We start from the raw sequence: 24,421 nt of genomic DNA, 5'->3' as shown, positions 1-24,421 counted from the left end.
AAGCGTATTTTTTTGTTATAGTGCCGACATAATCGTTTGTATCTGTTGACTGAATTGTGATTATTAGCGTTTTTTAAAAGGTCGTAATAGAACTAAGATAGAAAATTTACACATTATTACATATTCTATAATTTCATAACTTTCATTGAATGTATTTCGAGTAGTGAAATTCTTTTCCTACTTATCCACTAATTAGAATTAATAATTTCACAATAACCTTTAATCCTTAATAATGAAATGATTATTATAATAAAGTTTGTTTACTTAAAAGATTAAAAANATCATGGTAATTTTAAAACATATTTTTATTAATTAAATACGAAAAATATAATGAAAAAGGAAAATCTCGCAGTACATTCCTATACAATTGAGAAGAGGAGGAGAGGGAAGTGAGAAGGGCCAAAGGCATGGAAGCGGTCTTCTCCCTAGATGGTGCATTCGAGCTTTGCTTTATGAGTTTCTGTAAAACTGTTTGCGAATTTTAATGTTGGAAGTAATATGATTCAGAAAAGTATGGAATGTAAAGTTTAAATAGTCCTTTCATATTAAATCAGTAAATTTAGTCGTGCGATTTCACAGCCATTAGGTTTTAACTCTAATAAGAAGATACATGTTTTTTTTCTGCTTATTTACAAAAATTTTTCGATATGCTTTGGATATTCTTTCCCTAAAAGAAAGAGATTCCATTTTGTTTTCGCTTGCATTAGAAAGAATATCAAACATTTTCCCCTTTTAAATTTAATAAGCCACAATAAAAAAGGAATGTTAGAATGCTGCGCTGAAGACATCTCCAGTCCAACATGTGATCGTGTAGTTCTGCTAGCAGGCATTCGTTTTAATGACAACGCCACCTACAGTTCTTTGCGATTAATATAAAAAAGGCGACAAGTACTAATGAAAATCTTTAATTTTCGCTGATGGCACTGTTCAGATTTTATAATGATAAAGTAAGCAGTCGGAAGCGTATCAATTATTAATCAACCTAACTTAAAACTGAAGACTGCAAAAGGTAGAACAAAGTTGTCGATTTTTGTTTGTAAACTTCAATTCGTAAGTATTGTTTTAAGTTTAAAGTAACATTTCTATGAATATTTTAACGTTTCAACTATTTTTATATACTAGTTGTGTTGCTAGAGCTGAGGTCATTATTCATTCAAAGCTTTTGGTACCGTTGGAATTATACAATGAATCCAGGTTGTTATTTAGTGATTTGTTATCATTTGCGTTTTAGAGCAATACAAGTTATAAGTTATCACTCCCTATCGAAGGTGAAACAGCAAGCTTGTTTCCTAAAAGCAAATACCAAGTGCTGGCTTGCATTCAGTATTGCACAGCCAGAGTTATGGTAACTAAGTTTCATTATTTGAAGCAGAGTTGGTACGATTTTGGTTACAATAGTAAAATGATGGTTGTTACATTCTGCCCAAAACTCATCTGCTAAATGTCCAAAACTCTAGCCATAATTAGATTTTGCTGAATTTCATTTGCCCGGTTTCATTTAAACAATATTTAAAAAAAGATTGAGGTATTAATAAACTATTATGCAAAATAAGTTACTTATTATTAGATAAAACTATCATTAAATGTGGATCTATGTCTTTAAGATATTAACTTAAAAGTATTGATATAAAAATAGTTAATATCCTGGTCAAACTAGATATTATAATGAAGATATGCGTAAACAGCTAAGAAAACATCAAAAGATTTTGACAAATAAAAATTTAAGTGGAAAACTTTAATTAAAAACTAAACTCAGTGGCGCGACAGCCCATGGAGGGCCAAGGCAACACCTACGAGAAGTTTTCGCCATCTCAGTTTTCTTGACCTTGGGCTCTGGGGTGCAGGAGCAGATGTTATGTTTCGGTTAGGTGGTCAGCCGAACACAAAGTGTTGTTCCCAAGCTTTATTGATCCACTGAAAGGCTGAGTCAACCTTGCCCGGCCCGAGGATCGAACCCAGGACCTGTGGCACAGGAGTGCAAAGCTCTACCACTCAGTCACCGGGCTTCAAAAACTTTAATTAGATATGCATTTTTACTGAGATTATTTCAGTTTATTGGGTATATATTGACACAAAGATTGTAATTGGCGAATGAACTCTTGAAAATCGAAAAACAAACTTCGTAGATGTTTGCCCTGAGTTAACTACTGGTTATACCCTTCATTCAAATTTCTTCTTGTGTGACTCTTGTTTTCGTTTCTTGTGTGCCACGGCCGAGAAGTGTATGTTTTATGAATTTTGATATTTTAATGCCATGATATTAATAATGGAAGCATAAGGAGTTATCATGATATATGCTATCAAAATATATGCTAATTTTTATACTGCTTTCTGTTCATAATTTTAATTTCAATTTCTTGCAGCTTAAGTGATGTTTTTAAGGAAAAAAGAAAAATTCTATAATTTAACATTCTTAAAACTTCTAAGAGTAATTCAATAAATAAAAATAATATAAGAAGTACATTACAAAATAAATATTCACTCAATTATTTGTTTAAAAAAATTTGCTGTTTATCATCATTGATTTTGCCCTTTAGGGAGCACTTTAAAAGTTAAAGTAAAATGACGTTTAATTTTAAATTATGTAGCTGAATTATATCCTTTGTAGCTGAACTACATCTTTAAGGGATACATAAATTGCTTAAACCATTTTCAAGACAATTGAAATAATAATATTTATATAACTGTGTGACAAGATTAAATTTAGTGTTCCTTACTCTAAAAAATATATAAGAAAATTCTGGAGAAAAGTTGGAAATAATATATTACTAATCGGTAATTTACCATTAGCCAAAAGAAGGATTTTTTGAAAGAAGGTAATAAAATCGAACTATTAAATTTATTTGATCAAAAAATTTTATGTATTTTATATGCATTGGATTCATATAGATTAATTATGAAGCATAACTTATCAATTTTGTTTGATTGTTTTCTTACAGTAATGCATTCAAAAGAACAAGTTTTGATATGCCCACTTTATCCCAGATTGAAATAAAGTGGTTATAGTTCTAAAATTAGTATGTATTTCATTAAAAAAAAACATATGTAAATGTTCAATTTAGTTATTTTACAGAAATTGTTTGGTTTTCCATAAAAAACTGCCATATGAAAGCAGAAACTTTCATGGAAACTCATATCTTTAAATAGGCTCGCTGTGTTGTACTATTCTGTTATTTTAGTATTTTAATATGTCTGTTATATTTTTATCCTTCTATTTAAAAAATAAACTGTAAATTAAATTTTGTTTTCAGTGTTAAAATTACAATTTAAAGCTATAATCAAACAAGTAAATTATTTTTTAGTTATTTCATTATGAAATATTGAGCATTAGATATTTTCTAGATTTAACACAGAAGTAAAAAAATATATACCTATTATAAAACACTTAGCATATATACCCACTTTACCCCACTTCAGAAAATAATTCATAATAAAATGAATTTTGAAATTTATTCTTAAATTTCTATGTATATCTGCTCTAGCTGTCCCTTTAGGTCTTTGTACAAAAACAATTAGTTTTCGCCACTTCTTAATGATATTAGAAAGTTATCAGTAGTTTAAACAGATAGTTTGTAGGGTGACCCGGTGTAATTCACGATCACTCTGTTTCTGGGGTAAATAATGATCACCTAAGTTTTATTTTTAAAAAATAATTTTTTTTTAAATTTGAGACATGGACAAGAATGCTTGTACACTTTACTAAAGTATAACTACATTTACTTAATAATAGTTTTTTGTTTAATCTAACAAAATAAGTATCTTTTAAAATGCTTTCTGTATTTTCCATTTCAAAGATGGGTTTCAAAATGTGCACATTTCTGCAAAGATCCCCCTCCTTCTCTTAATAATAAATATTTTGAGTTACTTTCTTTTTCTTTGATATAAAAATAGTGTAAGCTTTTGTTTAATTGTTTCACATCTACTGTAAACATTATAATTGATTATAGGAAACTATATCAAATGTTGCCCCCTACAGATGGGGTAATTATTGATCACTGGGGTAATTCCTGATCATTGTCATTTCTTCTTATAAATAGTATATAAAATAGCTAATAAATAGCTAATTGTCTTTTCTTAAATAACAGTTCATATTTATTAAGTGGAACAACTATAAAATATATTTTAACTGTCATCACAAAATTTGTTTTTAACTGTATACAAGACTGTATTCTGATTTGCACCATTTCTGGTTTGTCTTACCTTGCTTCTATCTTAATTTTATGTGTGTACATTGTTAGAATAATTTTTAAGTTTATAAATTAGCCTAGTATAAATATGGTGAGAAATTATAAGCCTAAAAAGGATACTAAGCTTCTAGAAAACAAAATTAGTGAATTTCTTTTAATGATTGAAAATGAAAATTTCAGTGTGAGAGCTGCTGCCAGAGCTGTTGACATACCTTACTTAACTTTACACTTTCCCTTAATGAAGTTAAAAAATCCAGCAAAAGTAACCCATGTGGGAACTCTCTTATATTTCAGAAGAACATGAGAATGAGTTGGCTGATTGCCTAAAATGTATGGCACGATGCAAAGATTTTTGAAAATTTAAAGTGTTAATCGTTCTTCTTGCTTTTAAATAAATCATTTTATTAGCTGCTTAAACATATCTTTTTGGTTTATTTGTTTGATCTTGATGTCTTATTTGTTAATTACCATTATATAATTATTTTTAAACAGCCCCTTTACAATAAAAACTGGTGATCAGTAATTACCCCAGAAGTGATCAGGAATTACCCCAGAAATGATCAAGACCAGGGGTAATTCCTGATCACTAAAAATTTAAAATCTTTTAAATTCTAATTAGATTTTCAAACAAAAGAAGGTGGCATTGGACTCATCTCGTATAGCCTCAAACTTCCAGTAAATATTAAAATTCTATTTTGAATAGTTTTTTCACAAAATAGATGTTTGCGTTTTTTGATCAGGAATTACCCCAGGTCACCCTAAATGTTAAACTTTTTATCAGTTTCTAAAACTGAAATAAAGTGCTTACTGCAATCCCAGTAAATGTCTCTAAAAATATTAAATTAATCATCTCAATTTAATACGAGAAAATAGATTTTTTTAAGTGTATGCTCACTTTCTCCACGTACCCTCCTGACCCTATTGAAATAGACTATTATCAATCTCTTATTCATAGTTACAGCCCCAATTGATCTTGCTGTTATTTTTTTAAAAATTTCTGTTACAGATAAAGAAGTATTTTGATCATGAGTTTCACTTTTGGAGCGAATACTGGGCAACAGGCCCAACAGCAAGCATCTAATTTTGCTTTTGGTCAACCTCAGCAACAGAATCAAAATAGAGGTTTTGGTTTTGGATCAACTACTGGATCTACTGGTTTGTTACTTACTTTTCAATTTATATTTTTAAATGTTACAATTATCAAGTCATAGTTCTTTACAAAATATCTATTGCTTTCTGACTTATTGTCTAAAGAATTTTACCTATGTACAGAGTGACAATGCTTAATCACTCAATCCAATAATTTTGACAGTGTAATTGCACTCGTAATTAGATCAGTCTATTTTTGGTACCAGCAATTACTATTTTTTTGACTTGTGGAACTCAGTTACTAATAATCCCGCTAAGCATTTAAAGTATTTAAAATCTTCATTGTGTTGGCTGGCTGACTGCCTCATTTAATTTATGAATATATTCTTTTTACTGGAATATATTAAAAATATATTAATGAAAAAAGTAATTGGACAAAAAAACTTCAAATTATATGGGTAATAAAAGTTTTAAATACATTATTAGTGATGTCATGAATAGCGATTTAGCAGAATACTGATTATTAAGGCCAAAAAAAGTCTGCCAAGTAACTATATTTATTTCAAATATAAAAATCGTTAATAAATGATATTCTTTATTCTTAAACCCTGAGCCAGAATTTGTTCAACAAAATGCTTTTAATATTAATTGCTAATTTAAGGGGAAAAAAGTGTGTTTTTGCAAAATAAATCTACATCGTATATAATAAAAATTGTAAATAGTAACAGGGAGGAGATTTTCCACTCTTTAGCATACTTCCGCTTTTTTCGCTTTTGTTTCTCAAAATTTCAGCCTTTTTATCAAAAACTTCGATTCTCTAAAAATTTAATTTTTTTTTTCTTTTTTAAATATATTACACTTTTCTGGAAATTCAGTCGCTGATATAAAATAATTATATCTATTTCCGATTTTCAAAGAAAAACAGAAAATTCAATCTATATAGCTGCCAACCCTTCCGCATTTTTACTTATTTTAGCTATTTTCTTCGCTTATACATGCAGAAAATAAGATTTTCCGTATTTTTGCCCGCCAGATAGCTCGTATTTTTTTAATTCAGACGTCTCGCTGCTTCCTGTTTGCATCATGAAAATTATGAATCGTGATTCGTATTTACACGATCTAAAAATTATGCATCTTTATTTGTGTTTTCAAATTTTTGAAATTCAATATAGAGTTTCATATCATATTCACGTGATTTAAAAGCCATATATCGGGATCATATTCTCTCAATTTACAATCAAATATTGCTATACCTATTCATACAATTTTAAAATTAATCATCAGGATTTATAATCACATGGTTTAAAAATCACACTTTTTTGTAAATTTTTGGATATCATAGTTTCTACATATTATTTTTATAATATATATATTCTTGGATTTCCTCTTTTTTTACTCTCCGACTACTCTTATCCCTGTAGTAAACAAAATATGTTTTTTATTCTAGTATTATTAATGTGTATTAGTCATATACTACTATTACTCATAAATTTTTTTTTCTAGTATTATTATTATTCTAATATTTTAGCATTTTGTAGTCGGAAAAACGCACTAATTCTTTCCGTTTCAAAAATCAAAGGAAAACTCTTTCTGCAAGAACTCAGTGACGTTCTGCGACAATGTCGCTGTGTTGCCATTATTCTGCCACAGGGTATATCGAGCTATTTAAAAACTACATCAATATCAATAATTGCCAAAAATACAATCATATATCAAATGGACTTACTATACTATTGGAGCAAATTGAGTGCGTCAAAAAGTGATTATTTAATTGCACGATTCGAATTTCATGTATTGCTACTGACAAATAACGGGATTTAAAGGCAGGGTAAAAATCGGTAGTACTAGCAAAAACTGCCGAAGCTTAGGGGAAAACGATGAAATCGCCAGCCACCAAAAAATAACAATTATTGTTAGACTTTCAAATTTACATTTAAATATAATTAGATTTTTTTCTATTATAAATAAATTCAATTTTTAACTAACTAAGAATATTAATTTAATGGTATCAAAACCTAAATTAAAAAGCTGATTATTACTTACAGTTTAGAAATGTAACCTGTATTAGCACAATAGACCTAACTATAAAGTAAAATTTCACTCACTTTAAAATTTGTGTACAACTTGGTTTCAGTGCATCAAGTTCTGCATTTATTGATTTTTTTTCTTACTGATTTATAATTAAATAAAAGATTTTCTAGTTAAGTGGCAAAATTATTTTTGGAAAACGGTCTACATGTTTTGTGTAATCGTTAAAATTTCTGTATGTATTTATTTTTTTTAGGGTTTGGATTTGGAGCTGCAGCCACTACTGCCTCAACTGGATTTTCATTTGGTAATACAGCTCCTGCTACTACAAATACAGGGTTTGCATTTGGAGCTCAAGCATCTGCACCAAATACAGGGTTTTCATTTGGAACACCTGCAACTACTGCTAATTCTGGATTTGCTTTTGGTGCTGCACCCACCTCAACTCCATCATCTAATCTGTTTGGTGCGACAGCTACCACAGCTAGCTCTGGATTTGGATTTGGTGCACCATCTTCAACTACAAGTGCATTTGGTTTTGGAACTGGAACTGCTACTACTACAGCTGCTGGATTTGGATTTGGTACAGGAACAGCTACTACTACAGCTGCCGGATTCGGTTTTGGAACTGGAGCAACTAGTACTACAAATACTGGATTTGGTTTCGGAACTGGGACAGCAACAACTACAAATGCTGGATTTGCCTTTAACACCCCTCAGAGTGGGGGAAGTCTCTCATTTGGCACTCCTACAGCTACAGGAACTGGGCTACCTTTTGGACAAGTTGCTGCCACTACTGCCAGTGGTTTCGCTTTTGGAACGCCAAGTTCTACTGCTACTTCAGCATTAGGGTTTAATTTAGGTGGTGCTGCTCCTACAACCACTGCACCTATTGGTAATACAGCTTTTGGAAATACACAAAATTCAAATGCTTTTGGAGGGTTTGGTGGTGCTACAGTTACAACAGCACCAAACTTATTTGGCAATTTCACTCCCACTGCAAGTTCTGCAATAACACCTTCAACTGGATTTGGTGTCAGTACTGCTACTGTGGCTCCTTTAAGTTTTGGTGCAACCCCTACATCTGCTGCTACAGGAACTGCTATTGGAACTGCAGGCCTAGGATTTGGCACTACACCACAACAGCCTTTAGGATTTAATACCACCTCACAGCAATCTTCAGGATTTAATACCACTTCACAGCAATCTTCAGGATTTAATACCACTTCACAACAATCTTCAGGATTTAGTGCTACACCACAGCAACCTTCAACGGGATTTCAGTTTGCTACTCCTAATAGTACCTCTGCAACTGCAGTTAGTTCTACTGCAGCTGGTACTGGGTTTGCATTCAATCAGCCTCAAACAACTGTGAGTACAGCTAGCCCTTTCCAGTTACCTGGTGCTACATCTACGGCTGCTATGAATTTTGGAGTAAATAATAGCAGTACAACACAATCAGGTAATGAAGTTTTTTATAGTTCAAGTTTTTTTCACAAATGTACATTGTAGACAACTTTTCTTCTCTGCCATAATTTTGTTCTTTGCAATATTTTATTACACAACAAAAAGTTAACTCCAAATTAGTTTTATTCTTTTATTTTTATGTTGCAATAAAAGACTGTCCATCTTTGTTTTCCCTACAATTTTCATTCTATTTGACACTCTAGAGTGTGTAGGCAGAATTTTATAGAAAGTTTGCCAAAAGGAACTATCATATTTCGGAATGCAACTTAGGTTTAAGGTCTTGAATAGAAAGTGCAGATAATCTGCTGTTTTGAAAGATTCTATCAAAAGTACCTGTGTTATTTGAAGTGAAACAAACATAAAGTTCAAGTTGTTCGTTTTTATTTGCTAATCACCACAATTATAAGTTAGTGTTTTATGCTAAAATTCACTTACTTACAACTAACCCATGTATTTTTTATTTAAATGTCTTACAAATAAATTAGAAAAAAAATGATCCTCAAAGAAATTATATATACTATGAGGATTAAAAATCAACACCTTGTCTGAGCCAGACATAAACTAAAAAAAGTAAGAAATTAATTAAAAAATCAATAGACCTTCCTATGTTATTTTTTCCAAGGATGTTAATTGATCGCTTTCTCCCATATTCTTTATTTTGTAATTAGAAAATTTATTTTTAAGAAATTTTAAAATAAATTCTGGGCTTGTTGTAAGTTATTGAATTTCTGCATAAAACACTAACTTATTAATGTGATATTAGCAAATACAAACAACTAGCCCATATATTTTATTTTTAAATGTCTCAAAAAAAATCAATAGATCTTCCTATGTTGTTTTAACAGGGGTGTTAATTGATTCCCTTTCTTACATATTCTTTACTGTAATTAACAAAATAATAATGTTATGAAAATTAGGACTTATTTTACATTTTAAACACTTAATGTCGTATGATTTAACATAAAACTTCACATTATGTTTAAGATGTTAAAATGGCTCCTAATAATTAATAATACTGATTTGAAACTTACTATTTTTTAGTTAATATTTTTTTTCTTTTGAAATTATCTACCAACTTTAATTAAATTTAAAATTAACAACCAACTTTTTCCATTATTTTGTACATCCTCTGTGTATATACATTTAAAAAAATTAAAATTTTGATTTTTTTTTTAATTGAGGTTTAGATAATTTTATATCAAAAGAACAAATTCAAAATTTCAAAATTCAGCTCTTAAGGTCTAATGGTTCTTCACAAGTTATAGATGTTTAAAAATTATAAATTTCATTTCTGAAACAAATGATTTTTAAAAGTCGAACTTAGTATTTTCCATCCATTCTGATGGTTATACTTATGATCTAAAAATGTGTTAAATGCAAAAACTTATAATTTTTACCATTAGGGGCTATTATGAATGATGTCACTCTTTCTATATTGTTGATCCTTTCCTTTGTCACAAAAAGTTTCTGCTGCATCATTTCCCTTTTGTCACATATATTGCTACAAAACTTTTGCTGGCAGTTTAGAATAGCACGTTATAGAGAATATTTTAAGTATTAATTTTTTATTGACATTTGCAGAGATGATTGTGCTGTGGAAAAAATCCGGATTTCCTGATTTTTCGCTAACCGCGATCTGGAAGTTTCAGGAAATCCAAGGTTCAGAAGTTTCAAGAAATCACCAATCGCATTTATGTATAAAAATTCTTGTATATTTTATTTAAAAATGTTAGAACTAAAATTTATACTTGGCATCTCTTTCTTTCATTTGTAAATATTTTTTCTGGTAGAATGATAAATGTGATTAGAGATAAAAGTAAACTTATACATAATTATTCATTTAAATTATGCTGCATATAATTTATTAAAAATTTCATGTTGTGAAAATATCAATGATTTAAATTTATAAAGACATAAATTTTTTGAAATGTGTGTCATTAATGATTTTACTCAAGAAATTTTCAGTTTTTTTTTAGTTGGGCTCACAATCACTCCTGCAATTGTAAGCATAACAATAATTTGACGTGTACTGATTTTGATGAAAAAAATTAAATAATATATTATTGCAAATTATATAAAAACATTACTTACATAAACTTATTTATTACCCCTTCTCAAACTTGTCACAGTTTTACCAACCCTTTTCCCACTCATCTTTTTGGCACATCTTTAACAGATTTGCACAGATCTTTAACATATTATAAATAGTTATTTCTCAATTTCTGATCTGTAAGTGTACAGACTATTAATTATGTTATCTTTAATTAATTTCCACCTATTTAGGAACTACACCTGTTGCTCCTTTAAACTTTTCTGCTAGTGCAGTTGCTGTTACAAAAACTGAAACATCTGGAATGTCATCATTGTTTTCAAGTAAACCAGTGACTTCTGTTGGTAAGAATTCTTTATTTCCCATTCATCATAAATTTTATTTCAGTGTATTGGAAAAATAACTTTTTATTGGATTTAAGCTTTAAAAGATAAAGGCTTTCAATTCATAAAAATCAATGATTTTTATTTCATTAATTTTAAGGAAATTTTTTAATAAATAAAATTTTTATAATATTGTTTTAATGTGTAAAACATTTAATTTTATCATTAGTATTTCTTTACTTAGAGAATAAATCAAATTGCTAGAGATAACATGTTATAAAATATATCATATGATTTATTTAAATATCTGATGAAATGTATCCTCCATTACTTGCTATTAATCCTTTATTTGTGTCAGGATGCTGCAATATCTATGTTTCATTGCAAATCTTTTTTTTTTAATTTATTGGTAGAAATTTTTTTGGAAACTGAAAATTTTATTATATGCTTTTAAAATTGACCCTCCTTATGTCTACTTAATTTCATGCTAAACTGTCACATATTTTATTTTACAGCACCTTTGTCTAACCTATCAACAAGCCAGAGTACACCTATCGCCACATCTGCTTTATCAACTTCTTTGCCTAGTGCACCAGCTGCTCCTGGTATATACATTTTAATTAAAATGTTTCTAAGCTTTAAGAATTATTTTACTTGGATATGATTTAACTTTCCATTAAATATAAAGATGCTGTAATTTATTATCAAATTAAATAAGTATTACTTAAAGTAAGATTGAAATTATTTTAATTATTTCAGAGAAGTCATCTAAAACATGTAATGTTAATTGCGACATAATAAAATTTTTAAAAAAAATTCACACAACTGAAACTTTATAAATATTTTAATATATTTTTGAATTGTTTTGTGTTAAACTTATAGATTACATCTGTTTCATTGTCAAAGGCTCTTTTTTATCATCAATTTTGATTAAATTTTTGATAATAGATTGAAATAAACATACCTTATCTTAGACAACTATATTTTGGCTAACCAAATATAGATATTGTTATAAAAGATATATTTATGGTGAAAAAAGTTCAAATTTTGCTTTTAGACAGTCTGTATAAAAATTTATATTTAAAAAAAAGAAAAAACCCTCAACAGAGTGCTAATAGTTGTTTAAGAATGCAAAAATTTTATAGTTCTGGCTTCTAACATTACTTTTTTTTACATTATCTATCTCTTAATTAATTATATGTACATAACTAATTATGTGCATGTAATTAGTTATTTGCATGTTAATTAATTGTATATTTTCTAATTTGTTAATATAATTTTATGAAAGCTGTGAACTAAAGAATTTTAACTTAATATTGAACTAAATTTCAGCAGAGGGTACAATCAGATATTTGTTTTTTATTAGTATCCATTAAGCAAAGATATACAAATCTCAAGTGTGCAATCACCAAGGCACCTAAAATATTGTGACTAGCATTCAATATTTTAATACAATTTGACTACAAAAAAAGATTTTGAGGAGAAATATTTTTTCTTAACATCTTTTATAATTTTTGTATTAAAAATTTAAAATTTGCTTTAAAATTTTAGACCATTTTTTAGCACTTTATTTTCAAATAACATTGAACTGAAATAATTGTTTTTAGCATTTTGTAATTTGATAAGAGCATGGAGCTGTGATGCTACTTTCCATTTCTTAGGGTTCTAGAAATTTTGATGTTTTATTGACTACTAGAAATAGGTATATAACGTTGTTATAATTTTAACTATTTTTGAAAATATAGGTTTTTGTCACTTTGATACACTTCTAAGCAGTTTCATATATCCAGTAAATCCCATTTGTCTTATTGAAAACCAGTTTGAAATGTTTACCTCGGTTATAAACCTTAAATTTATTAATTTTTTTCTATTTCAGCTCTTTCCTTCGCTCCATCAACTAGTAGCACATTAGCAACTACCACTTCTGGAGGATTTTCATTTCCCACAATGAAAACAACTGCTGCAGCTGCGTCTACTGCTGCACCATCACTGTTTTCTTCAACATCCTTATCCTCAGTACCATCAATGTCTTCTGCAATTACATCAGCTACACTCAATACCACTACAACTGTGTATGTATTGAGTTTCATCTGATTTTATGGTTATAGCATAAATTAAAAAAATTTTAGTTCAAAAAGAATGTAGAAACAAGGCACTGTGTTATGTAGACCTGAAAATCTGAATTTTCAGTTAGTAGCCAATGGCCGGTAGACTCTAGTGACTTAATAGCAACTTCTCCCTCAAACCTAATGTGACTGTGACCGATATTGATAAGTGCTTTTAATTCAATGGCCACTGTTTGCAAACTTGTTCTTGCTAGAATTAAGTTATATTTATTTTTAAGAAAATCCATATTAAAAATTGTTTACAGCTACAATAAGTTAATTCGACAATAAAAATAATGTAAATATGTGATAAAATTTAGATTAAGACACTGACTTTAAAAAAGTTTATTTAATTTGTTTATTTGGGGAGGCAGAATACATTTAATGTGTACATTACAAATTTGAAATATGTGAATTATTAAATAATTCTCCTTGAACATGAAGCTTTCCATCATAAACTGACAGATTCTGAATTATCTCATATTTTTGAATGAAAGTATTGGACATTTTAATGAAAATTCTGTTTCCCCAGGGTCTTTTTCTAATTTGATTTACTTTTTTTTATTAAACGATATTTAAAAAAAGCGATGGGAGAAAGTTAATGGTTGTTTATTTATTTTAAGTTGCCTTTTTTTTTTCCAACTTGATTAGTGATTAATTTCAGGTCTAGTATTATGTCTGAAACAATCTAACTGAAATTTACAAAACATTTCTGACCTTTCTGTTTCATATGGAGATTTTCCAAAAAAAGATTTATCTGAAATATAACACAAGTTTCGAAAATATTCTTTCAAAATATTTTCTATATATAATATGTTACAGGAACTTGATAACACTTTTTATGTTACTTGGCAGGCTTTTTAGTCAAGCCAGGATGGGTAGATAATGGCTCACTACCCATATACGGCCAGCCAACATTTTTTGTGATCCTCTAAGACAGTCAGAAAAAAATCGTCTTGAACAGGGGGCATAACACCTGAAAAGGGGCAGCATGAACTTCTTGTTATACAGTCAAAAATTCAGGCTGCTTCTGTCACACTGTAAAAAATTTGTTTGATGCTGTAACACTGGTTGACTTTTACAAATCTTTTTATGGTGAAAACTTTCTAGTGTTAAGAAATTTGCTGTGAAACTGTTTTTAATATTTGCTCCTAATCATATTTGTGTGCAAAATTTTTCACGCTTGAAGATCAAAAAAACTAAAATTAGATGCTCTTGATAGACATTAAATTACAAGCTGTGATAAGGCTCTCAACAAGCAATCTCACGCTTGATTTCAAAAACTTTCTAGAAAAATGTGGTGGGATAGATTGGTAGCTATAGGTGATATAAAGTTAACACAATAAATAATTTGAATAAAACTGTGATTTTCATATGCAGTTTATTTTATGGTACAATTTATATCTTTTCTCAATGCAATATGGTATGACATCTTACCAAAAAGTGACTCCTACTGTAAAACAATTACTCACCCCTGATCTATGCTATTCCTTATGATCTTGAAATGTAATAATAAGGGGAAAAAATTGTTTTTATTTTAGAACTGCCAGTGCTTCTACGCCAACATCTATGAATTTCAGGCAGTTAGAAGATTCTATCAACAAATGGAGTATTGAACTGAAAGAACAAGAAAAAGTATTTTTAAATCAAGCTACTCAAGTCAATGCTTGGGATAGACTATTGATATCCAATGGAGAAAAGGTAACGAAAAAATTTTATCTTGAATTTATATTTTATAATCTCGTAATAAATTTAGTAAAAAAGCTGAACTATTTTTTTTCTTCAAAAACATTACAGTGTGTGTTTTATTTAGTTTTTTGTGTGCCAGCTTCAAAGTTATTCATTTGTTCTTCTTCAAATTTCTGTGCTTTCATATCATTATAATAAACTTTAATAGGTGATATTGCTAAGTAGGCTTGTTCACTATTAACATTAAAGCAGGGTTTAAAATTTATCTTGTTCTTGAACCAACAAAATTTGACTTGGACCACCATAAAATAATTATTAGTTGTTCCCTTAAGCCAACAATTTCAGTTTTGATTTAAAATGCCTTATGTTCCCAAAATTGCATTCATAATTATAAACATTTCACATTTTTTTTCTAATTTAAGGAAAATATCTAATAGTAAATGTGAGAGATATGTGTGTAAACGTGTAGAGACTAGTTATATATTTTAGTTCCAGTGGACCAGTGACTATATTTTCTTTATAAATAATAATGGGATCATCATTTTTATTACCCATATCATTAATAATAATGAAATATGTAACACATGTTTTTCTATGCAACATGATCAATCATTATGACTTGAAATTTCAAAGTTTTTGCCCTAGAATTTATTTATGCTTATTTAATACTAAAACAATACTATATTTACTGAACTAGTGAAACTCAACAAGTATCACATTGAATAGGTCAATCAATAGAAATTTGAGTTTTATCGAAATGTCTTAATTTTTTAATCCCAAAAATGTAAAAGTATTTTGATTTTTCAACTGCTGAAACTGAGCAATCTTCTTTGTCCAAAAGTTTTTTTTTTTTGTTCAAAATAAGATTATCTAAATGTTGGTTCAGTATAATGAAATATGGTTTCAATCAAAATAAAAATTGGTGTGACATTAACAAAGGTGCCAACTTTTAAGATTTTTTGAGAATTTTCATAATAATGTGTTAAGAATAAGTTCTTTCCCATTTTAACTATCAAGAATTATGAAATTTTGTTATTTGCAAAGAATATTTGAAAGAAAGTAACACTTGAGTGTTACTTTCTTTTATTTAATAGTGAAATATTATTAGATTTATACTTTTATAGAACTCAATAGTATAAGCACCTAGAAATTGCACTAATTTGAATTTTGTTAACATTATATGTATGATCTGATTACGGATAATAGCTAGTTAGCACCCTTGCATTTAGGGAATGAAATATTATGAACGTAAATACAATCATCTGTAATAATAATTCTCCTAAATGTTAAAAAAAATATTGTTAGGTTATTGGCTATTTTAATCTTACTTCACAATCTACCAATATTTATTTGTAATCTATACCCCTTGTTTTATTAGATTTATATTCCCTACCATAGCTAAATACGAAAAAATGGAAAATTCTAGCGTGTATCCTATTTATTTATTTTTTCATACAAATATCTATAATTAAAGAAAAGATTCAGAGAACAGAGATGCCAACTTGCTCCGGACAGAAAATATATACTTTAAAGTGGTAGTTTATCAGTTGTGATTCTTGGTTTAATGAATTTAATTTAGTAGATTTTTATCCACCACTATTTCTAAATAATTCGCAGGCTTACATAATTCGCCACTTTGTAGTACTTTCGTCATGCTACACGTTTTAAAAAACAAGCAAAAATAGTCGAATATTTTCAATATTTACTTAGTAGTTATTTACCGTTTTTTAAATTATTTTGGTGTGTCCGGAGCAGTTGGCATCTCTGAGAGAGATTAAGAGATCAACTCTAGGAACACCATTTTGCAATGATCTATATAATTATTGGCTTATGCCGAGGACATTGATATATTGAGCCGATTGAAACGGGATGTAGTAGAGACATGTGTGGCTCTTGAGGATTCTCCCAAAGTTATGGGCTTAACATTAAGTGAATAGAAAACTAAATTTATGGTGGTTAGCACCAAAGTTGTGTAATCACTCAAGACTAACAATTATGCCTGTAGCGGAGTCTCCAGTTTAAGTACCTGGGCACACTTATCAATAAAAATGAGTGAAAAGTAGAAATTGAAAACTGAATTTTGATGGCTAATAGATGTTACTTTGAACTGAAGACCCAATTAAAATCTAAATTAATCTCCATCTAAAGTAAGTTTATATAAAACACTTACTAGACCGATTATTTTGTATGACTGTGAGACTTGAGCGTTTAATAAAGCAAAAGAAAATCATCAATGGAGAAGTTTATATAACAATGAAGTATATTATAAACATAGACAACCAAATATTTTAAGAGTTATTAAGTTATACAATAACAGATGGTTGGGATATGTTTTTCATCGTGAAGACTCTGATTCAGCTTAATAAAAAATACTTTCAAAGATTGAAGGTACGAGGGAAAGCATCAATAAGGTGGCTGGACTGTGTGGAGAAGGACCTGAAAGTTTTGGTAGTGAATAGATGAAGAAATTTAGCTATAAATCAAACTGTCTGTAAGAGCCAAACTGCGAAAGCCTTGGCTTGCACTAGGCTGTAGTGCTGTTAAAGAAGTAGAAAGAAAAAGTTATGTGTTTAGCTTTGCAGAATAACACTGAATAATTTGCTGCGTCTGATTTTTTTCCTGCTGAATTAGAATTTTTTAATAACTTGCTATATTTGTTATCTTTTCTTACTTTGTCTAGAATTGTGCATAAAAAATATAATCGTGATAATCGTAACTAAATGCTATTCACTACTTATTCTGAAATTCATTTTATTTTAATTCAAAATAGATTACAGTTTTAAATGATGCTGTTGAAAGAGTAAAACATGATCAACAACGATTGGATTTGGAGTTAGATTTTATCCATGCTCAACAAGCTGAGCTGGAAGAACTTATTCTTCCATTGGAGAAAAGTACTGAATCGACCCCAAATATCAGCGCTCAACAACATGCTGATGTAGAGAGAGAACATACGTAAGTTTATTTTATTTCTCCATTCATTGCATATTAAATTTGCAAGTTTGTATTCTTATTATATATTGAATCAATTTTATTTGTTTTATTTGCTCCATGAACTGAAGAAAAAATTTATCCAATAAATAATGTTAATTGAAATTGTTTCAAAGTATAATAATTATGATAGGTTGAAAGTTCTTTTATTATTAAATTTGTTAAATAAAAAAAGTTGCAAATGATACATTTAAGGTTAAATTCCTATTCCTGAAATTATAAAGACAAATATATTAAACCACATAAATTTTTTTTTAAATTATTGTGTCTATTATTAGTAATTTAAACATTAATAAAAAAATCCTGACCTTAACAATTTTATTTTTAAAAAATGAAATCTGACGTAAAATTTTTTACCGTGTGTCTCTTTTATTACATTGTCAAGACTTATGTTGCAATACGTAAAAAAGTTGTATAAATTTTTCTTAAGTCAAATTTCTTCTCATCTCATTATTTCTCACATTAAAACAAAACTGTACTCAGGGATGAGTTTGGTATAAAACCATAAAAGATGAAAATAGAAATCCAAAAATGATTTGTGCTAAACATATTTTAAATAATTTAAAAATACCAGAATTTTGAGCCAAAAAAAAGTATGTAGGAATCATATATCCGAAGAATATTATAAAGGTTTTTATAAAAACAATATCAATCAACGATTGTTTCTTTTTTCAAATTAAGTGAACATAGATCTTGATGTGTAATTTTTAAATTGTATAAAACGAATCATAATGTCAGAATTTTTTAATCACATGAATACAAATTTCGATGCATGCATTTTTAATCACATGACCATGAATGTTGATGTGTGATTTTAAAAACTCATGAATATGAATTGTAGCATGTGATTTTAAATCACTTGAACACTACTCATGGTGGGTAATATTAAATCACATGTATGTAATTTTAAAACTAGTTTATATAGGTAGGAAAAGGGTATCATGGGTACCTTTTTTCAGGAATTTTAAAAAAGTGGAGCTTTTTTTATATTTAATTGGGGGGGGGAGCGTAATTATGCCAAAATGTGGAGAGAAAAACTTATCCCTGTGTATTCTAATGTTCAGCAGCATTTTACACAGTGACATCACATTCAACTCTTATCCCACTATGTATTCAATCCTATACCTATGTAAAGTATTATAGAATTTCTTTCTTAATTTTCCATACAAGCAATGTGATTTTATTTATTTTGTCTCCAATTTCAGCTATAACCTGGCTGAGAGCATTGATGCTCAGTTGAAGAGAATGTCTGAAGATATTAAAGAAATTATTGAACATGTTAATACTGCTAACAAAACTCAAGATGATAATGATCCTGTAAGTAATATTTAAAAATTTAGAATATTAAGTAATGACATTAAAATTTATGCCAAAATAAAATTCATCTATTTCTTTGCTATGTTATGAATTCATCTCATTTTTAAAGTTGTTTATATTTTGTGATAGATATTTCTCTTCATTATTTATAATTAATTCAATCAGTCCTACTAAAGAGAATGCTATAACTTAAGGAGAAATCCTTCATGGCAAATTCTCTTTCACGTATAGAAAAAGTGACTTCAGGTAAACTGTGAGTAAATCATGAAGTTTTAAATGGGAACAAAAATTTCAAAATATCAAAATGGACAAATTAATGAAAATTATAGACAGATAACTCAAGATTAAGCAGTGGAAAAGTAATTCTGCTATAATTTGTTTGAATTTTGAAAACATTTTTCATGGTTTACTCTTCTGGGTCTCCCTTTTTTCTAAACTGAGAACTTTTACTTGTGTATTAAAGAGAAGATATTACAGGGTTTGTAGCGTTTTTAAAAGGTGCTTATTTTCGTTTTTTAAAAGCCCTTAAAGGTGCTTTTTTCATTGGGTGGTTTTAAAAAGTGCTTTATTTTCCCTTTACCATGTTGATTTCTCGGTGTGTGCAAAAAGGCACGGTTCACATTGTTCTATTCAACGTTTTCACAATTCAACCCCAATCTATTTCGGCTTACCATTATTGGTTCGTAGCGTAGGAAAATGCCATCCGTTTTTTACATGATTCAATTACTTTTGACAATTGTCAAAAACTGAGCCAAGAGTTTTTTTTTTTGACATGACGGTTAAAACCGGATAAATCCGTCTATTGTCAAAAACTTGCCAAATATCCCTAACTCTTTATTTTTTGTTAAAAAATTTGACTATGCACCCTTATTAGATGACAAATGAATTCTAAATTGCTTTTATTTTGTTTTAGCTAATTCTATACTAAATTTTAATATGAATATTTTTTATTCACAGGTACAACAGATTGCAAAGATTCTCAATGCTCATATGGATGCGTTGCAATGGGTAGATCAAAATACAGGTGAACATTATTTTGTTTTAAATAGTATAAACATGCTTGATTATGTATATTCTTAAAAAGACCTAAATTCTTATTAATTTGATTTGTATAAAATTTTCATCCATCATTTTTTAAAATTATTTAATCATAAGCTTCTGCTTTAAGTTTTTTTTAATTTAATAATTTTTAGAAAACCTAATACCTGATTATTTCATTAAATTTTGACTTGGCTGTATTATTATTTTTAGTATTTGATTTTTTTTAAATAAACAAATAAAGTACTTAGCATCAAAATTAATTCAAATTTTGAAAACATTAAAAAAAAAATTTGTTTTATAATAATTACTTAAAACGAAAAAGCAAAATTTTGTAAACAATGGTAGATAAGGAATTCAATTGAAAAAAATATTTAATGTTTTTTTTTATAATGCTTAATTATAACTATTTATAGTAATTTAAAAATAATGTTCAAATAAGCATTTTATGCTTCATAACTATTGAAATATTTTAAGTAAAAGAGGTAAAGCAAAGTTCTATTCCAATGTATTGGATTATAATCATAGGAATTTAAATCACCCACACTAGAAGCGTGTGAAAAAAAATTTGCATCAAACTTTAAGCTATGATGTAGTTAAAGCTTGTTTTCACATTTCAATGAAAAATTTTAATAGAAATTTGCAAACTTTTGATTAGACTATTAACCCCTAAATAAATTCAGCATGATTTTTTTTTACACACAACAAACCATGTTGTCGTTAATAGAAACACTGCTAGTCAAAAAAAAATTTTATACTAATTTGTCTTAATAATGTGATATTTTCTGTACTGAATCTTACAAATTTATGTCATTCTTTTTATTTTATTCAAATTCGAAGCACATAAATATAACATTCCAATAACTGAATTGTAAACTACTTTGATGAATAAAAATGTCTTTTACCAGGTTGTGGTATTGTACCATATGCTACCAAACTTATTTCATATAGACATTTATTCGTATTATGTAATACTAAAAAAATAAAAATAACGAATTTTGATGCTGTTTATCATAAGATATTTTGCAGCTTAATACATTTATAAAAAAAAAAAAAAATTTTTTTTGTCTAAAACAATATTTTTTAATGCTTAAGATTTTTATTAATAGAAATAATTGACTTATACATAAAAATCTACAAATTTATGTAAAATTGTCTCAATGCTCAAATTGACATTCTAGATGTGTGTTGTATTTTTATAATCAACTAACAACAAAAATGAATACTATTATGTAGCAACTAAATGAATTATTATTTTTTTTTTAACCATTTATTTAAAAGTGTGCTGTGCTTTTAACATTGTTCTAGTTAGAAGTAAAAGATTCTCTTTTAATTGATTACTATATTGTTATAAGATTGAACATTATTATTCATTTATATATTAAAAAATATGTTAAACAACTTTTCACAGCTTCAGTATTATGAAAAAAATAAGTTTTTTTATGGCATTAGATCAAATTTCTTACGCAATAATTAGGTTTTCATAAATATATGAATTATTGTCAAAGTGCAAAACTTTAAATTCTTACACTACTAATTAAATTATATGCTAAAAAATATTTAATTTCGTACTATTGTTTTATTTTTTTTTTTCATATTCAGTTAGCTACATTGTTAGGCCTAAAGAATTCTGATGCTACAGATAAATTTTTCCAGTTTAAAATATATATATATGAAATCAATTTTTTCTTTTTTTTAAATAATTGCTATTTATCATCATTTTTCAATTTCAGTTGGTTTGCAAAGAAGACTTGAAGGTGTGTCAAAAGTATATGAAAATCAGAAGAGGGAAAATGAACAATCATTAAGGCGCCTATACCAATAGTTTAATGTATCTGTTTTGATTCTTTTATTATTCAAATAAATATTTTTCTTTACAACACTAATCTTTGTATTTTAAATATTTTTCTTCATGCTGAAAACTGTTTTAGTTTGAATGAAGTAACTCTTTTTTTTTTAATATACACATTTTCATTCAATTGACTTTAAATATAAAAAAAATCTATAAAATAAATCTGACTTGTATTACAATATTTTTATTTTTCATTTGATGTTATTTTCTTGAAAGTTACAAGTAAATGAAATTGAATTAAGGCTGTTTAAAAACAGTCCCTGCTCAGTAATGATTCCTCGTCATAATTCTGCTTAAAAAACCTTTCATTCTAAAAAATAGAAAAGTTATGTGGAAACTTTTAAATTGCCAAAAAAAATATTTAATAACAATACCAAAAATAATTTAACACATCTACCTTTATTTTATTGTTAAATAATGTATAAATTTATATCACAGTTCCTCAATGTGTTGTTTATTGAGGATTATCTACAGTATTTTTATATTTAATAACAAATCACCATTTAAGTTGGTCAAACAACTATACTTTGTATATAGGTTTCGACATAAAAAAACATTAATACTACTTTTGATATGTCATGAAATGGTTTCCTTAAAGAAAAAGTCAAACATTTTATAAAGAATATTACTTTACCATCTACAACGATTTGTTACAGTTATGTTTGTGGCATATATTAGAACATCCTATTTCAGCAACATTGGTCCAGTGATTACAGACACTGAAGTCATACTTCTCATCAGGGAATAGAACAATAATCACAGGAGGTCTTTTTATAACATCATCCTGCAAGGAAATACAATAACAAATATGCATTTCTTAAAGAAAAAGAAATATATTCTTCCAACTTTATAAATCAAAAAGAGTTAAAAAATCTCATTCTAAAGTACAGTAGAGCACCGATTATCCGAACTGTGTCTGAATTCGATTTTTTTTTTTAAAGTTTAGAACACGATAGGTTATATCGACAATTTTTCTAAATTGAGAAAAATAAATAATACCCCCTACATCTGAAGACCATATTTAATTTACAACCTTATTAGCAGTTTTCTTATAGTTGCCATACATGCATCAGGGTTCCCGCGCTCTTGAAAAAACCTTCAAAAGTACTTGGATTTTATTTTCAAGGGCCCCTAGAAGTTCTTGAAAAGCCCTATTCCAGCATTTCTGTGTTTAACTTTTTGACGCACGTAAGTGTGAGAGAATGATTTTACCGCCTTTCAGATGATGACACGTACTTTTTGATTTTAGGATTTTATGTATGTTTGGCTGATTTTAGGAATTTTAAATATTGGGAACGGCGCCAGATTCTGACAAAATCTCGATTCTTATTCAGGCATTTTAATATCGATCTTAAACCGTCAAAGTGACCAAAATTGTTAGTAAGAATCTATCAGAAGATATTGAGGTGAAAGTTGGCAACTGATTCTATTTAAAATGGTTGACCCGTAATAAATTTAAAATGATAATTAAGCCGCAACATCCAATAATTGATTAATTTTCTTTAATAGAAAAGTGGTCAAAATTTCAAAATTATATTTAAGAACAATTTAAATTTCACTGTCTAAATGCTTCTGCCACTTTAAATATTAAATAAAAATCTCCCGGCAGAGGTGTTTTTAAATATCTAATTGATATCACAGTATTATGTAGAACATCCCCCCGTCCTGCCCGAATTTTTGCTTATTCAGAGGTTGTATACCTAGCTTAAAATAGGCCTTGTGAAAATTCAAATCTGACGTTTTTATGAATCATGAATTTAATTCTTGACTTGATGACAATCACCCTTGCTTTTTTTATACTTAGATCACTTTCCGAAATCAAGAGAGCAATGGAAGTCTTATTTTTCAGTACTGCTATTATCGTCTAACATTTATCGTCAACTAACTATTATCGTCAAAACATTTTAGTCTATCTTTTACTAAAATTTAAGTCCTTGAGAATTTTATAATAAGTCTTAAAAAGTCCTTGAAAAGTACTTGAATTTTATTTCTAAAGTAGAGCATGAACCCTGTGCATGTATTGTGATACAGTTAAACCTACATACCCCTTTACAACAGAAAATTATCTTCCAAGAATGCAAGCTTCATTTTGATAGTTTACAATGGTTGGAATGCAGAAGGAGTTTATGAATTGATAAGTTCTGAAGTTCTATAATTGGGGAATGGGTAGTTGTAACTTATGGTTAATAATTAGTGATTACTGTGCTTGGAATCTTAAATCTTGGAATAAAATTCTTAACAGAAAAACAAACGAAACTGAAGTTTCTGAACCAGTAGATCTTTCG

At 28.2% G+C, this 24,421-nt stretch overlaps 2 protein-coding genes across 2 annotated transcripts in view; one reads left to right on the top strand and one right to left on the bottom strand.

Annotated features, from left to right (window-relative positions):
* Positions 1-797: 797 nt before the first annotated feature.
* LOC107447244 (nuclear pore glycoprotein p62) lies at positions 798-22,170 on the top strand. Its single transcript, XM_016062112.3, has 11 exons — positions 798-1,050; positions 5,194-5,342; positions 7,561-8,766; positions 11,055-11,165; positions 11,660-11,749; positions 13,021-13,216; positions 14,791-14,950; positions 17,709-17,893; positions 19,135-19,246; positions 20,204-20,270; positions 22,018-22,170. Exons 2-11 carry the CDS (start codon positions 5,213-5,215, stop codon positions 22,107-22,109), a joined length of 2,349 nt encoding a protein of 782 aa, XP_015917598.2. The 5' UTR covers positions 798-1,050; positions 5,194-5,212; the 3' UTR covers positions 22,110-22,170.
* Positions 22,171-22,340: 170 nt separating this feature from the next.
* LOC107447246 (sperm-specific sodium:proton exchanger) overlaps positions 22,341-24,421 on the bottom strand; it is a 47,848-nt gene continuing 45,767 nt past the window's right edge. The window contains exons 23-24 of the mRNA XM_071185779.1: positions 22,771-22,920; positions 22,341-22,446 (exon numbers count right to left, since the gene is read on the bottom strand). Coding sequence (XP_071041880.1) covers positions 22,774-22,920 — 147 coding nt within the window. The 3' untranslated portion in view covers positions 22,341-22,446; positions 22,771-22,773. The remainder of the gene's footprint in view (positions 22,447-22,770; positions 22,921-24,421) is intronic.

Source organism: Parasteatoda tepidariorum, chromosome 9, assembly GCF_043381705.1.
Source record: "Parasteatoda tepidariorum isolate YZ-2023 chromosome 9, CAS_Ptep_4.0, whole genome shotgun sequence".
NCBI lineage: Eukaryota > Metazoa > Arthropoda > Arachnida > Araneae > Theridiidae > Parasteatoda > Parasteatoda tepidariorum.
This window is presented reverse-complemented; position numbering and strand designations above follow the sequence as displayed.